Genomic DNA, 15116 nt, shown 5'->3' with positions numbered 1-15116 from the left:
TTAATAATCGACAACAATTACAGTCGTTTCCTGCTTTGGCTTCAAAACCAAAGAAGAAGTTTACAAGTCTTTAGCTCTTCGAAACTTGCCTTTTTTGTATCAGTTCATCATCTGTATCATATTAAAGGGCATCTTTGGCTAAATCGACTTTTAATTTAAAGATATGGTTTCCTCATCATACTGTATGATTTTTGTGTTTTTTTGTTTTGTTTTCAATTTTTGACGTATTTTCCGGGTTATAAGTCGCTCCAGAGTGTAAAGTCGCACCCCGGCCAAAACTACGTAAAAAAGGTGCAATTTATAATCCGAAAAAATACGGTAGTTTATTTTTCATTTGCATTTAAAAAACATTGGAAAGACGTGTGCAATAAAGGGCCAAAGCCGCACGACAAAGACATCAAAAACAACCACACAAACAAACAATGGACATAAGTTACAACACACTGAAAGTACCTTGAAAAACACTGTGAACGTGATTTTAAAGAAGAAGTGCTAGATCCTAATAGTTCAAGTGCATTGCTCGGGCTTGTGACGGCTTGTGAGAAGAAGCGTTTACATTTGACATTTGAGTCATCCTGCAGATTACATTCTCAAGAGTTCAAACTGTCTTGTTTGTCTAGATAAAGCAAGATATAATTGTCAACAGTCAAGGGCTATAAAGTTTATTGCATTCTATATAAACTGCACTGTCAATACTAAGTCATGACGCTACAATTATAGCTACAACTGGGTAATAAAGTGTCATCTGCAGAGATAATTTCCCATTTCCATTCAGTAATTCAGTCATTTCAGACCTTTACAAACATCTTCTGAAAGTATGTGATTCTATTTCAACAGTTCAAATGTTAATATTCCTGGAAATGTTTAAAATACAGTGCGGATTTAAAGTTTTACAACAATTATTTGGTATTATTGTGACTAATCCACTATTTTATTAATAGTCATGTGCACTGTGCATACGCTAAAACACAGCAGCATTGGTAAATCAAAATGGTAAAAGAGAATAAACACAGATTTTTATCACTGATGTACTTTAATCGCCTTAATATGAGTTATACAAATCTTACTTTATAGAAATAATCGTGCACAAATTAAAAAAAAAAAATACTTAAAATAATTGTTTTTTACTATTGCCCAGTGCGACTCAACTTGATAACATAATTAACTAAAATCATATTTTTTTCTTCTTTTTTTTCACCTTAAAAATCTTCTTCACGTCACAGCAATCACAAATGTCATCTGATATTATGTGGTCCGCGCTGCGTAAAGAGCAAAAACATTCTCAGTCCGACGATCTCATCTCTATAGAAACTGGAGGTTCGAGCCAGGGGCCAATTAATGGTTTTCTTTAAGGGCCCTGGTTTGACTTCGATTCTTTGTAAGAGTGTCATTAAGCCCAGGCGGCGACAGCCCATGCTCTTAAGGAAAATGGACTTCATGGACACACAAAGTCTAGACATAGATGTAAAAGAGACAAAATTGGCGGCCTGTCCATTATGTTGTCATTTCAGCTAAAACAGGTCAATAGCAATTATGACATTTTGGCACGTAATATATAACCTTGCCGACTTTAAGCTGCCCATTAAGGCTTTTAACATCGTCTCACCAGAAAGACGTGTATTTGACCTAAAATGTGCCACTTAAAAGTCGAGCTTATTAATAATGTAGAAAGGAGACAAAGAAGGTGATTCTCAAACAGCCATATCCGCTTGTCATTTTAAAACGTGTGAATGAGGTTTCAGTCGACACTCTAAAATGATATATTGTTACATTTCCAAAGAGAAAAGGGTCTGTCATCTTTTCACTTTAAAGAGAGAAGTAGAAGTGGAAAGTTTGTTAGACAACTTGGAAAGACACGCCAACTCACATGCATGGAACAGGAAGAAGGTTTTGGTAATTCAACTGGGGACCCTCTCGCGGTGAGGCCGGCGCGAAACTGTCCGGCCATCAAGCTGTAAACTGATCTAAACAGTCATGTGTGCAAATAAACTCAAATATAACATATGTATCAAAAATATGTATGATTCAAATTTTAAAAAATACATAAATGATAAATAAATAAATCATTAAATACCGGTAATTCAAATCATATTTCATCAGTTTGTCTTTTTTAAACAAATCAAAATATATACATTTGGAGAGTGGCTTTGGTTGGTTCTCACATCACTTTATTTTCCATTTCGCGACACCAGTTTTGAATGTACAATAACAATATTATATTCACGGATTGAGGAAGCTTCTAGAGTCGGAAGGGACTTTACTTTGCATATTTGAGTCTGCTGAGGTCATTTCCCTTGTGTTCTTGTACAGGTTTACAGCATCCTCTGAGCATGCGCTACAAGTTCAACTTCATCGCTGACGTGGTGGATAAGATCGTCCCAGCTGTAGTTCATCTCGAGCTGTTTCAGAGGTAAACAACAGTCATCACCCTCACCGTAATGCACTTTATACCCATCCACCTCCACATAGCAGCAATTGTAATATTATATAATGCTGTTAATAATCTCAGTTGAAAGCCTGTTTTTCCATCAATTTATAAGCAGGAGCCATAGAAAGACTGCTAATGTTAAAGGACACATACTGAAATGTGAAAATTTACTTTTTTTGTGCTTCAAACCGTGTTATAACATTGTTCCATCATCAAAACATATGTGAAATTGCATTTAGCTTCATCCACGCTTGTTTGATGAATCCTGGTTAGAAAGTCCTCTCCCTCCGAGCGTCAAAAACACTCCATTCTGAATCTACCAGATCTGTAATGTCACAAGTGGAGCTCTGAGATCTTCTGTTCTGTTTTTAAGTCCACATTGTCATCTTTTGATCTGATGTAGCTGATGTTCAATACAGTGCATTGATATATGCAGTGATCTCTCTAACGTCGTGTCCTTCCAGGCATCCCTTCTCCACAGACGAAGTCCGTGTGTCCAGCGGCTCGGGCTTCATTGTATCCGAGGACGGCTGGATCGTCACCAACGCTCACGTCCTCTCCAACAAACACCGGGTGAAAGTGGAGCTGAAGAGCGGCCTGCAGTACGACGCCACGGTCAAAGATGTGGACCAGAGGATCGACATTGCACTCATCAAGATAGAGCCAGAGGTGAGACGAATGTGGTGTATTTGTGTTTTTGATATGGCAACCCCAAATAGTCTGAAAAAGAGGGTCACTATAGGCCATTATCTACTGTCTACACTTCTTCACGCCATTTAAGAATTGAACTTGAAACCCTTCTTGCTCTGAGACGAGATGTGGATCTTAACACTTCTGTAAAATATCACAGAAATATTAGAATTTAGTTAGTTCTCCGGTAATCCAGCTGACATGTTTGCCTCACTAAGCCGCAGGTTTGGTGATTGGTGCCAGATGGCTCCTAACATGTTTGGCATTTAATTTTCTGGGATGACTCAAGAACTCGGTGATGTTCCAACATTAACCAGATGTTTGTGCTCAACAATTTGCACCGCTCAGAGGCACACTGCACAATTCAGTGTATCTGCCCTGGTTCTTCACTAAAAGTCAAGCCACTTTCTATTTTATGGGACTTATTTAATCTATGTATTTATTGAGACAGGGACAGTGCACTATATACATTAGCCGTAACAGGAGAGATGCATTGTACCAGGTGTAGCTCAAGGGCTAATGTCCATTCGTATTTAATCCAATTTAGATCAGATTCATCAGTCATTCAGTCATTTCTAATTGTCAATGATCAGAATGAGTCTTCTTATTTGAGAGGTCAACAGCCAATCCTCTGTCAGTAAAAGCATGTGGTTTGGAGCAGAATTCAGACTTTGAAAACTAGTTTTAAATGTGTTAGTGTTAAAGGACGCATATGCATTATTTATATCGTTATTGGCCTTAAAACATGCTTCTTTTTTGGCATTTCATGTTATAGGACTTCAAATAGTGTGAACATTGAAAATGACTTTTCTGTCTGTGTGTCAGACTGGCAATCCCTCATCAGGATTTGTATTAGTGCTCCACCCTCCAGGAAAGTAAAATTACCATTGGGAGTAAAACAAAAGCTAGCTTTCCCCTGACATGCTAATATAAGCATGCATTTGTAATAAATGCGATTTCACGTCAGAAATGCTTAGAACAAGTCTGACAAAGAAGATTTTTGGATTTAAAAACAGGAGACTTCCGGATTTTTACCTATAATGTCATATATACACCACCATCTGACACTTCCAACTGACACCCCCAACTGACACCACCATCTGACACTTCCAACTGACACCCCCAACTGACACCCCCATCTGACACTTCCAACTGACACCCCCAACTGACACAACCAACTGACACTTCCAACTGACACCCCCAACTGACACCACCAACTGACACTACCAACTGACACCTCCAACTGACACCACCAACTGACACCTCCAACTGACATCACCAACTGACACCTCCATCTGACACTACCAACTGACACCACCAACTGACACCACCAACTGACACCACCAACTGACACCTCCAACTGACACCACCAACTGACACCTCCAACTGACACCACCAACTGACACCCCCATCCGACACCCCCAACTGACACCACCAACTGACACCACCAACTGACACCTCCAACTGACACCACCATCTGACACCCCCATCTGACACCCCCAACTGACACCACCAACTGACACCACCAACTGACACTACCAACTGACATCACCAACTGACACCACCAACTGACACCACCAACTGACACCTCCAACTGACACCCCCATCTAACACCACCAACTGACACCTCCAACTGACACCACCATCTGACACCCCCATCTGACACCCCCAACTGACACCACCAACTGACACCACCAACTGACACTACCAACTGACATCACCAACTGACACCACCAACTGACACCACCAACTGACACCACCAACTGACACTACCAACTGACATCACCAACTGACACCACCAACTGACACCACCAACTGAAACCATCAACTGACACCACCAACTGACACTACCAACTGACACCTCCAACTGACACCTCCAACTGACACCACTTACTGACACCTCCATCTGACACTACCAACTGACACCACCAACTGACACTACCAACTGACACCTCCAACTGATACCTCCATCTGACACTACCAACTGACACCACCAACTGACACTACCAACTGACACCACCAACTGACACCACCAACTGACACCTCCATCTGACACTACCAACTGACACTACCAACTGACACCACCAACTGACACTACCAACTGACACCACCAACTGACACTACCAACTGACACTACCAACTGACACCTGCAACTGACACCACCAACTGACATCCCCAACTGACACCACCAACTGACACTACCAACTGACACCTCCAACTGACACCCCCAACTGACACCACTAACTGACACCTCCAACTGACACCTCCATCTGACACTACCAACTGACACCCCCAACTGACACCTCCAACTGACACCTCCATCTGACACTACCAACTGACACCACCAACTGACACCACCAACTGACACCACCAACTGACACTACCAACTGACACCCCCAACTGATACCTCCAACTGACACCTCCATCTGACACTACCAACTGACACCACCAACTGACACTACCAACTGACACCTCCAACTGACACCACCAACTGACACTACCAACTGACACCTGCAACTGACACCACCAACTGACATCCCCAACTGACACCACCAACTGACACCTCCATCTGACACTACCAACTGACACTACCAACTGACACCACCAACTGACACTACCAACTGACACCACCAACTGACACTACCAACTGACACTACCAACTGACACCTGCAACTGACACCACCAACTGACATCCCCAACTGACACCTCCAACTGACACCACCAACTGACACTACCAACTGACACCTCCAACTGACACCTCCAACTGACACCACTAACTGACACCTCCAACTGACACCTCCATCTGACACTACCAACTGACACCCCCAACTGACACCTCTAACTGACACCTCCATCTGACACCACCAACTGACACCACCAACTGACACCACCAACTGACACCACCAACTGACACTACCAACTGACACCTCCAACTGACACCTCCAACTGACACCACTAACTGACACCTCCAACTGACACCTCCATCTGACACTACCAACTGACACCCCCAACTGACACCTCTAACTGACACCTCCATCTGACACCACCAACTGACACCACCAACTGACACCACCAACTGACACCACCAACTGACACCACCAACTGACACCACCAACTGACACCACCATCTGACACCACCAACTGACACTACCAACTGACACCTCCAACTGACACCTCCATCTGACACTACCAACTGACACCACCAACTGACACTACCAACTGACACCTCCAACTGACACCACCAACTGACACCTGCAACTGACACCACCAACTGACATCCCCAACTGACACCACCAACTGACACTACCAACTGACACTACCAACTGACACTACCACCTGACACTACCAACTGACACCACCAACTGACACTACCAACTGACACTACCAACTGACACTACCAACTGACACCTGCAACTGACACCACCAACTGACATCCCCAACTGACACCACCAACTGACACTACCAACTGACACCTCCAACTGACACCTCCAACTGACACCACTAACTGACACCTCCAACTGACACCTCCATCTGACACTACCAACTGACACCCCCAACTGACACCTCCAACTGACACCTCCATCTGACACTACCAACTGACACCACCAACTGACACCACCAACTGACACCACCAACTGACACTACCAACTGACACCCCCAACTGACACCTCCAACTGACACCTCCATCTGACACTACCAACTGACACCACCAACTGACACTACCAACTTACACCTCCAACTGACACCACCAACTGACACTACCAACTGACACCTGCAACTGACACCACCAACTGACATCCCCAACTGACACCACCAACTGACACTACCAACTGACACCACCAACTGACACTACCAACTGACACCACCAACTGACACTACCAACTGACACTACCAACTGACACCTGCAACTGACACCACCAACTGACATCCCCAACTGACACCTCCAACTGACACCACCAACTGACACTACCAACTGACACCTCCAACTGACACCTCCAACTGACACCTCCAACTGACACCACTAACTGACACCTCCAACTGACACCTCCATCTGACACTACCAACTGACACCCCCAACTGACACCTCCAACTGACACCTCCATCTGACACCACCAACTGACACCACCAACTGACACCACCAACTGACACCACCAACTGACACTACCAACTGACACCCCCAACTGACACCTCCAACTGACACCTCCATCTGACACTACCAACTGACACCAACAACTGACACTACCAACTGACACCTCCAACTGACACCACCAACTGACACTACCAACTGACACCTGTAACTGACACCACCAACTGACATCCCCAACTGACACCACCAACTGACACTACCAACTGACACCACCAACTGACACTACCAACTGACACCTCCAACTGACACCTCCAACTGACACTACCAACTGACACCACCAACTGACACTACCAACTGACACCTGCAACTGACACCACCAACTGACATCCCCAACTGACACCTCCAACTGACACCTCCATCTGACACCCCCATCTGAGACCCCATCTGACACCTCCAACTGACACTACCAACTGACACCACCAACTGACACTACCAACTGACACCACCAACTGACACTACCAACTAACACCTCCAACTGACACTACCAACTGACACCACCAACTGACACTACCAACTAACACCTCCAACTGACACTACCAACTGACACCACCAACTGACACTACCAACTGACACCACCAACTGACACTACCAACTGACACCACCAACTGACACTACCAACTAACACCTCCAACTGACACCAACTCACTGACCTAGCATACGAGTAAGTGTGATCGGGAAAAGCTTTACTCAAAACTTTGCTTCTATCTTTATTGTTTTTTTAGTGATTTATTTATTCAAGGAGGAGTGTGGTTTGTATGTGCCTTGCATTGTGGCTAAAGCAGTTCAACCCCAAACATAATCCAGTTTCTCTATCCCAAGTCCCACATATTGATATATCACACACACACACACCACAGCTTGAGAACCTCACTTTTAGTCCAACTTATTATGTGTCCATAATCACAAATCTGACAGATACAGAATGTTGTGGTATCTTTTAAGTGGCACATTCCTGGACGATAAGCGCTCTGGACGCAGCGCTTCACCCGTGGACATGGGGCGGCCATAAATCCTGTATTAAACCTGATTACGATAACAAACGGGCGAGAGCCTGTTGAGGCTTATTTTAGTTCTACTGCACTTTCTAGACACATTTATAAGACTTGGCATGTTCAAGATATACGTAAGTAAAGACGATGTTGGCGGGAGATGTATCGAAAAATGGATAATAATGCAGTCGTTGTTTTACAAAATTAGATTATCAAGTGTATTGTCTATTATTTGAACAGACAAAAACATCTCAAACAAGGATATGAAGCAGTATTTCTGCACTGTTGTGGTTGATTTTATGGTCGATTCATGTTTTTTGTGATACTCGAACCTGAACTTGTTTATGTTTTTCATTTGTATGTTGGTTCTCCAGACAAGTATCCAATCAGAAAGCAGAATGAGCCTCACACGAGTCTCTCATTGGTCGCGTTGTCTCTCTGTTCTGAACGGTCACTAAAGTCCAGCTCCTGCACCGGTCATGACTCTGGTTTAGCATCTGCAGGTCAGGGAAGGGATTCTGGAGGAGAAAGAGCCGAACATGAACTGAGAAGGGAAAAAAACGTGCTAAATTTCAGTTGTGATTGTAGTCGTTTTGAATTTTCTACTTGGATCACTTGGACTAACTACCCAGTGTTAAATCTACCAACGTAACAGATCGCCAAGAAGAAATGCATTCCTCTCATTCAAGAAGACTTTGGAAAAACAAGCCATGAAGTTGATGTCTAATCTTAGAGCTGATAATTGCGTTTTGGTGGAAATAACAAGTTAGGTGTCTGGAACAGCAATTGACTGTTAGATCTTTGAACTGTTGAAGAGTTTTGTGCTTTGTGTTAACAGCTCCTTGTTTCTAGGGGATTCTCATTAGACCTACGTTTTCTGTCGGATCACGTTATCATTTAATGGGAATTATGGTGTATTAAAATTGTCACTTCATTGTTTAATATAAATTCCAGGGTTATGTATTTATGTTGTTTATGTTTAAACACGTAATGTGTAATAAATAAAATCTTTACAGCATTTGTAAATGCGATTTTGGTTAATTATCACATATTATTACTTTTTGTGCTGGGGAATATTACTGCCCACATTTTTTGATGATTTGTGTCAAAACATAGACTTCTGTAACCTTACATGATACAGCAAATATCACAAATGATGGGTTTATTACATTAGTATCACATGTTGGATTATTACATAACGCAGCATTCTTACATAATCACAGTAAGTCAATGCCACATGTCTGACTGTTTCTAACAGGCATCGTCCCATCACTGGCTGACTCATGGCTGGATAGGACATGTCCCACTAATAACACATTTTGGGTCGCAAAAAATATTATTTTAGATTTTTGTGAAAAAATAAGTTGAAAATAATTTAAATATTGCTCTGCACATTATTTAGCCATTTCAATACTGAAGCAGAACTAACCAACGCTACTAACCAGGGCTGAACCAAGACTAATCCAGTATCAAACCAGGAAAAAAGCAGGTCCAAACCAGATTTAAAGCAAATCCAAACAAGGTTTAAAGCATAATTAAACAACAACTAAGACAGCACCCACCAAGTTCAAACTAGTATTATCCCAGAATTAAACCAGAAAACAAGAAAGACATTTCTTTGTTTTTTATATTTGGAAGACGGGTCACGGGCTGAATCAGATTTTTTGGCGGGCCTGATCTGGCCCCCGGGCCTTTGGTTGAATAGTCCTGATCCTGATTTAGTACAGTATTGTGGACAGGCATTCGAGGATTTTCTATCATCTCCAGCTCCATGTTGTGGTGGGGAAATAGGAAGCCAGACTTTTTTCATTACAATTCTGCTTTTTTACATTTTTTCTTTATCGAATGCACATGTTTTACAAAAGTAACAAGAAAAAAATGAGTAAAAACATAGGTATTTTAGGTATACAATCTCTTATAGTAATAGGTGTGAAACAAACAAAAATTTACACTCAATAAAGACATTTTAAAAACTTCAACATTGTTGACCATACATACAATACATACAATCCAAAGTCTGTTCATACAGACCAAACTGTTTTTAGGGTGAACATAAGTTTTTAAGACAGGGAAACCTCTCAAATAAACAAATACAAATAAACCATTTCATGTTAAAGTCAACTTTCGAATCCATAAATTCTCTGGCCCTGTTTGTACTTAATCTTTGATTAGATCTGCTGCTCCTCCACTGCAGAATCAACCCTCTCTCTTCATTCTTTCATTACAACATTGGTCGTGAGCAGTTGCACCATGATGACCTTCCCTCGTTCCCCCCGCAGAGCCCCCTGGCCGTGCTGCGTCTGGGCCAGTCCTCAGACCTCCGTCCTGGGGAGTTTGTGGTGGCCGTGGGCTCCCCCTTCTCCCTCCAGAACACGGTGACCACAGGCATCATCAGCACGGCGCAGAGGACCGGACAAGAGCTGGGCTTCAAGGATTCGGACCTGGACTACATCCAGACCGACGCCATCATCAACGTGAGTCTCATATCAAGCATTATTCAGGCTGTTTTATTCACGTTTTTCTTGTTTATTTTCTGTTAATACCATAATGCCAGTTGACAGATATAGATAATATGAACAAAAATCATAAATGTGAACAAATTACTAAAAAATGAAAAGATTAGTGGCTATGGTCCAGTTCATTCCTCATTTTTGTGTCTTTTTGACAACTTTCTGCTGTTTTTTTTTTTTTGCTTTTAAGGCCGCAAAGAAAAAGAAAACATGCATAAAGTACGTGAAAAATACAAAATACAAAAAGTTTGTTGGTCTCACAGTGGAGAAATTCAACATCTGGCGATCTATATATATATATATATATATATATATATATATATATATATATATATATATATATATATATATATATATATATATATCTTCTTACCATGTTATGTCATTTCTTCAACAGAATTGTGCCTAGGGATGTGGCGCTTCATTCAGAATTTGTAATCCTGCTAATTTAGTCTGTCTCACGTCCAAAAACTCAAACTGTGTGAAGTATGTTATGAGTGAATGACTTTGTTTGGTGGTACAGTCCCTGTGGTAAATCATTAGCATAATTTTACATCAGCATATCAAGATATTTATGTACAAAAGTTTAAATGTACCGGAAGTTCTAAAAAAAGAATCCCTTCTGCTATGTCATCAATACATAACACGCAAGGAACATGATTTTATGACATTACTTTAGCACAAAATAATGTCCAACAGGAGTTAAAATTATAACTTAGCATAATGGTGTATTTAAAATTCAGCTACTAATTCAAATTAGGGAAAAGTATGCCAAACAACCTTAACGTTCTTTGCAAAGACGTTCTTGGTCTTCAGCTTCCGAACAATGCAGAATCAACAAAGTGCCAAACTCTGTAAATCTGAGCTAAAAAAAAGATTTGCTCTGAACGATATAAGAGTCGGATTGACTAGGCAAGGCAAAAAACAAGCACGATTTGTAGCTGAATCTTAAATATACGATTATGCTAGCCACGTTTTTGTGAAATAAGTCGTCTAACCCATCATATTCATTTGAAGTCATTCAGGCTCATTTAGCAATTTCGGCTGTCTTAATTGCTTACCCAAAGATGCAGCTTTGAGGATCGCAGCTGTTGTTTTAGCCTCATTCGCACTGCTTCACTCCTCAGTCAACATGCAGTGGGGAACAACTTTTTGTTTGTGCAAAATATATGTCAAGACAAACTATTTTCAAGCACTCAAATGTGGAATACCAACATCAACATGCCCCAAAGTTGTTCCAAAACCCTGAATAATTTACAATATTAGACCTTAATGTCACATCCTGGTCACAAACAAACTCACAAAACATTCACACCCAACCTCCCTAATTCTCGTCTTCTGTCTTCACAGTATGGCAACTCCGGCGGCCCGCTTGTCAATTTGGTAAGAGGATTTATGTCGCATGTCAGCGGGATAATACCATTCATTTGCATTTGGGCAGCGGCTCGACAGCGCTGCTTGTTTTATTAATGGCGGCGAACGCTAAGGTCGTGTTTCTTGTCAGTTTGAATCTCTCCGCTAGCATTTCTCGCCGTTGATTAGAAAGGCCGTTTGCATAGCGGCTGTAATGTTGAATTATCCTCACTGCACATTTATTTATCAAGGTTGTAGCCTTGAGTGTCTTCTTCACAACACGCGGCGCGCTCAAGGTGAGTTTGGTGCGTTGTCCCTCGGTGCAGGGGCTTTGGCCACAGCAGAGGGGCAGAGTTCAACACAACAGCGGCATTAAAGTACAATTACAGAGCGATTCAGCGTGCCTGTAGATACGAGCAGGGCATTACCTGGACAGCTCCACAGTATGGCATTAAAGTTTAAAATGTATTCGATGACCGTATTTTCCGGACTATAATAGAGAAGAAAAAAACATATATAAGTTGCACTGGAGTTTGAAATACGGTTGCAAGTGTGAAAATAGCATCACATATAAGTAGCTCTGGAGTATATAAGGCCAAAATTATGAAAAAAGGTGCAAAAATACGGTAAGCTTCATGTGGCTTTCTACCATGGAGAAAATCAACAGTGGTAAATAAATAACCTCTCCACCTGAGAATTTACAAGGGGGACCTTTTAGAATTTTGAGAATAAAAGAATTAAAACACAGTTTCGAAAGAATTCAATTAGATTAAATGGACAAACTAAACCACAATTAAAAGGAATATTTAAATTGAAATATTTTCAAAAGCTTCTTCAAAGTCAAAGGACAATTAAACTGTCTAATGTCACCGGAGAGAGAGTTCCATGGGGAAGGGGCAAAGAATAGATCACTTCTGGTTTTATTTTACATTTGGTCTAAATCAGGGGTCTCCAAACTTTTTTCACCAAGGGCCGCATTTTGAAACTTAATCGGGGCAGAGGGCCACAACAAGCCTGAATTTTCCCAATTTCACAGTAAAACTTTTTGTAGTTTGGGCCAACATAGCAGGAAGCTGGAGGGCCAAAAAAATTGGTTTGAGGGCCGCATTTGGCCCCCGGGCCCTAGTTTGGACATGCCTGGTCTAAATGATATACACTAAGTATAGTCTCCTTTGCGACAATGATTTTATTTTTTTTATTTTAAAGCTTTTGTTATAAACAGCAGAATGTTGAATATTATATTGGGCAAATGTGCAGTTCTGACAATAAAGACTCACCAATAAGTAAGGGAGAAGGTACTATTCCTCCTCTGCATTTGACCCATCCTTGTGGACCTGGAGAACTCGTCAGGAGCAGTGCAGAGTGCAGTGAACGTCTCCAGATTCATACGAGCAGCACTCTGATACAAGTTCTACACATTTATCAATCTGGAACCGCTTTCAAACATGCAAGAAAAGGGAGAACATCATGACAAACTTTTGAAACGGATTGGTCAAAAGCGTCACAACAACCGAGAAATCAAACGTTTGTTGAATACAGTTGGGAGAAAAGCACACACACCCTCCGCAAATGCACAAAGCACTTCTTTATCCATGTTTTTTCAGAAACAAAATAGCCAGTATTTCTACTACAAGAGTTACACAGGTACGTCTATCAGCGCCGATGTGTTTTTGGTTTGTTAAGGCGCTTCTCCTTCGGCTTTCGTCCAAAACTCAGTCAACACGCCACGTACGTTTTCACATAACAGCAAAAGACATCCGTTCCTTGGCCTAATTTTGTCGTTTTCTTTGTTTGTGTGTGACAGGATGGAGACGTGATTGGAGTGAACACGCTGAAAGTAGCAGCAGGAATCTCCTTCGCCATCCCAGCAGACAGGATACGACAGTTCCTCACCGAGTCGCACAACAGGCAACGCAGTGGCGAGTGACAAAAACTTTACTGCATAAACCTATGCTTTGACTTTGCTAATTTATGTTCATGTAATCATAGGAAAAGCTCCCTCAAAAAAGAAGTTTATCGGTGTCCGGATGCTGACGCTCACCCCGTAGTAAGCAAAGGAAAACACAAACATCATTTATCGTTATTTTCAGCGTAATCACTGAATGTTGGGTGTTTTTTTCCAGTCTGGCTGATGACCTAAAGAAGAGGGACGCTTCGTTTCCAAATGTCGACTCAGGAGTGTTCGTTTATGAAGTGATACCAGGCACAGCGGCTGCAAGGTGTGTCTGGCTGTTTAATATGTGCTTCTTATTATCTATTTTCAGTCGGCGACGTGGGTTCTTTTGTTCATTTTCTGCTCTATTTTGTGTCAGTTTGGACAGGTTTGATTTTAAAGATAGAGATGCTTAAAGTGCTGATGACAGGTTTATGCAATGTTCTAATTTTGACTTTATTTGGTGTATTCAAACCAGAAAAACAATATATGTACACATACATTATAGTTTTACACAAATCGAGTAGGTATTTGTGGAGAAAGCGTTGAAAAATATGTATAAAATGACAGGAAGTGACATTACACTAAATCAAATCAAATCAAATCAATTTATTTTTGTAAGGCCCAAAATCACAACAACAGTTGCCTCTGAGGGCCACAGGGAGAAATGAATCAACAATGTCTGTGGTGGCGAGGGACGATGTCCCAGGGTCCTCTGTCCTTAGACTCTCCTTCTCGGCCAGGAAAAACTACAAAAAAAAACCTCTTTGGGAAAAAAGCGTAGAAACCTGGAGGAGTTCCAGTGAAGGAGAGATCCGACTCTCACAGACGGACAGACGGACACGAGGAGACTGGAGCTGGACCCACTCTTCAGGCAGAAGAGGGACCGTCTGAGTCGAGCTGGACCCACTCTTCAGGCAGATGAGGGACCGTCGGAGGCGAGCTGGACCCACTCTTCAGGCAGATGAGGGACCGTCTGAGGCGAGCTGGATCCACTCCTCAGGCAGATGAGGGACCGTCCACACAGGACAGGGACCACTTCACCAGGGGAGGGGCATCTGGGTCC

General features: G+C 42.0%; 1 protein-coding gene across 1 annotated transcript in view; it reads left to right on the top strand.

Annotated features, from left to right (window-relative positions):
• Positions 1-15116, top strand: part of htra4 (HtrA serine peptidase 4) — a 31936-nt gene that overhangs the window by 11928 nt on the left and 4892 nt on the right. The window contains exons 2-8 of the mRNA XM_072433848.1: positions 2311-2410; positions 2893-3097; positions 10534-10728; positions 12115-12147; positions 13922-14036; positions 14107-14164; positions 14241-14336. Coding sequence (XP_072289949.1) covers positions 2311-2410; positions 2893-3097; positions 10534-10728; positions 12115-12147; positions 13922-14036; positions 14107-14164; positions 14241-14336 — 802 coding nt within the window. The remainder of the gene's footprint in view (positions 1-2310; positions 2411-2892; positions 3098-10533; positions 10729-12114; positions 12148-13921; positions 14037-14106; positions 14165-14240; positions 14337-15116) is intronic.

The sequence above is a fragment of the Eucyclogobius newberryi genome, unplaced genomic scaffold (genome assembly GCF_026437365.1).
Source record: "Eucyclogobius newberryi isolate DKJ021-1_F unplaced genomic scaffold, fEucNew1.0.hap1 SCAF_6, whole genome shotgun sequence".
Taxonomy (NCBI): domain Eukaryota; kingdom Metazoa; phylum Chordata; class Actinopteri; order Gobiiformes; family Gobiidae; genus Eucyclogobius; species Eucyclogobius newberryi.
Note: the sequence above shows the minus strand (reverse complement) of the source record. Positions and strands in the feature narration are given on the sequence as shown.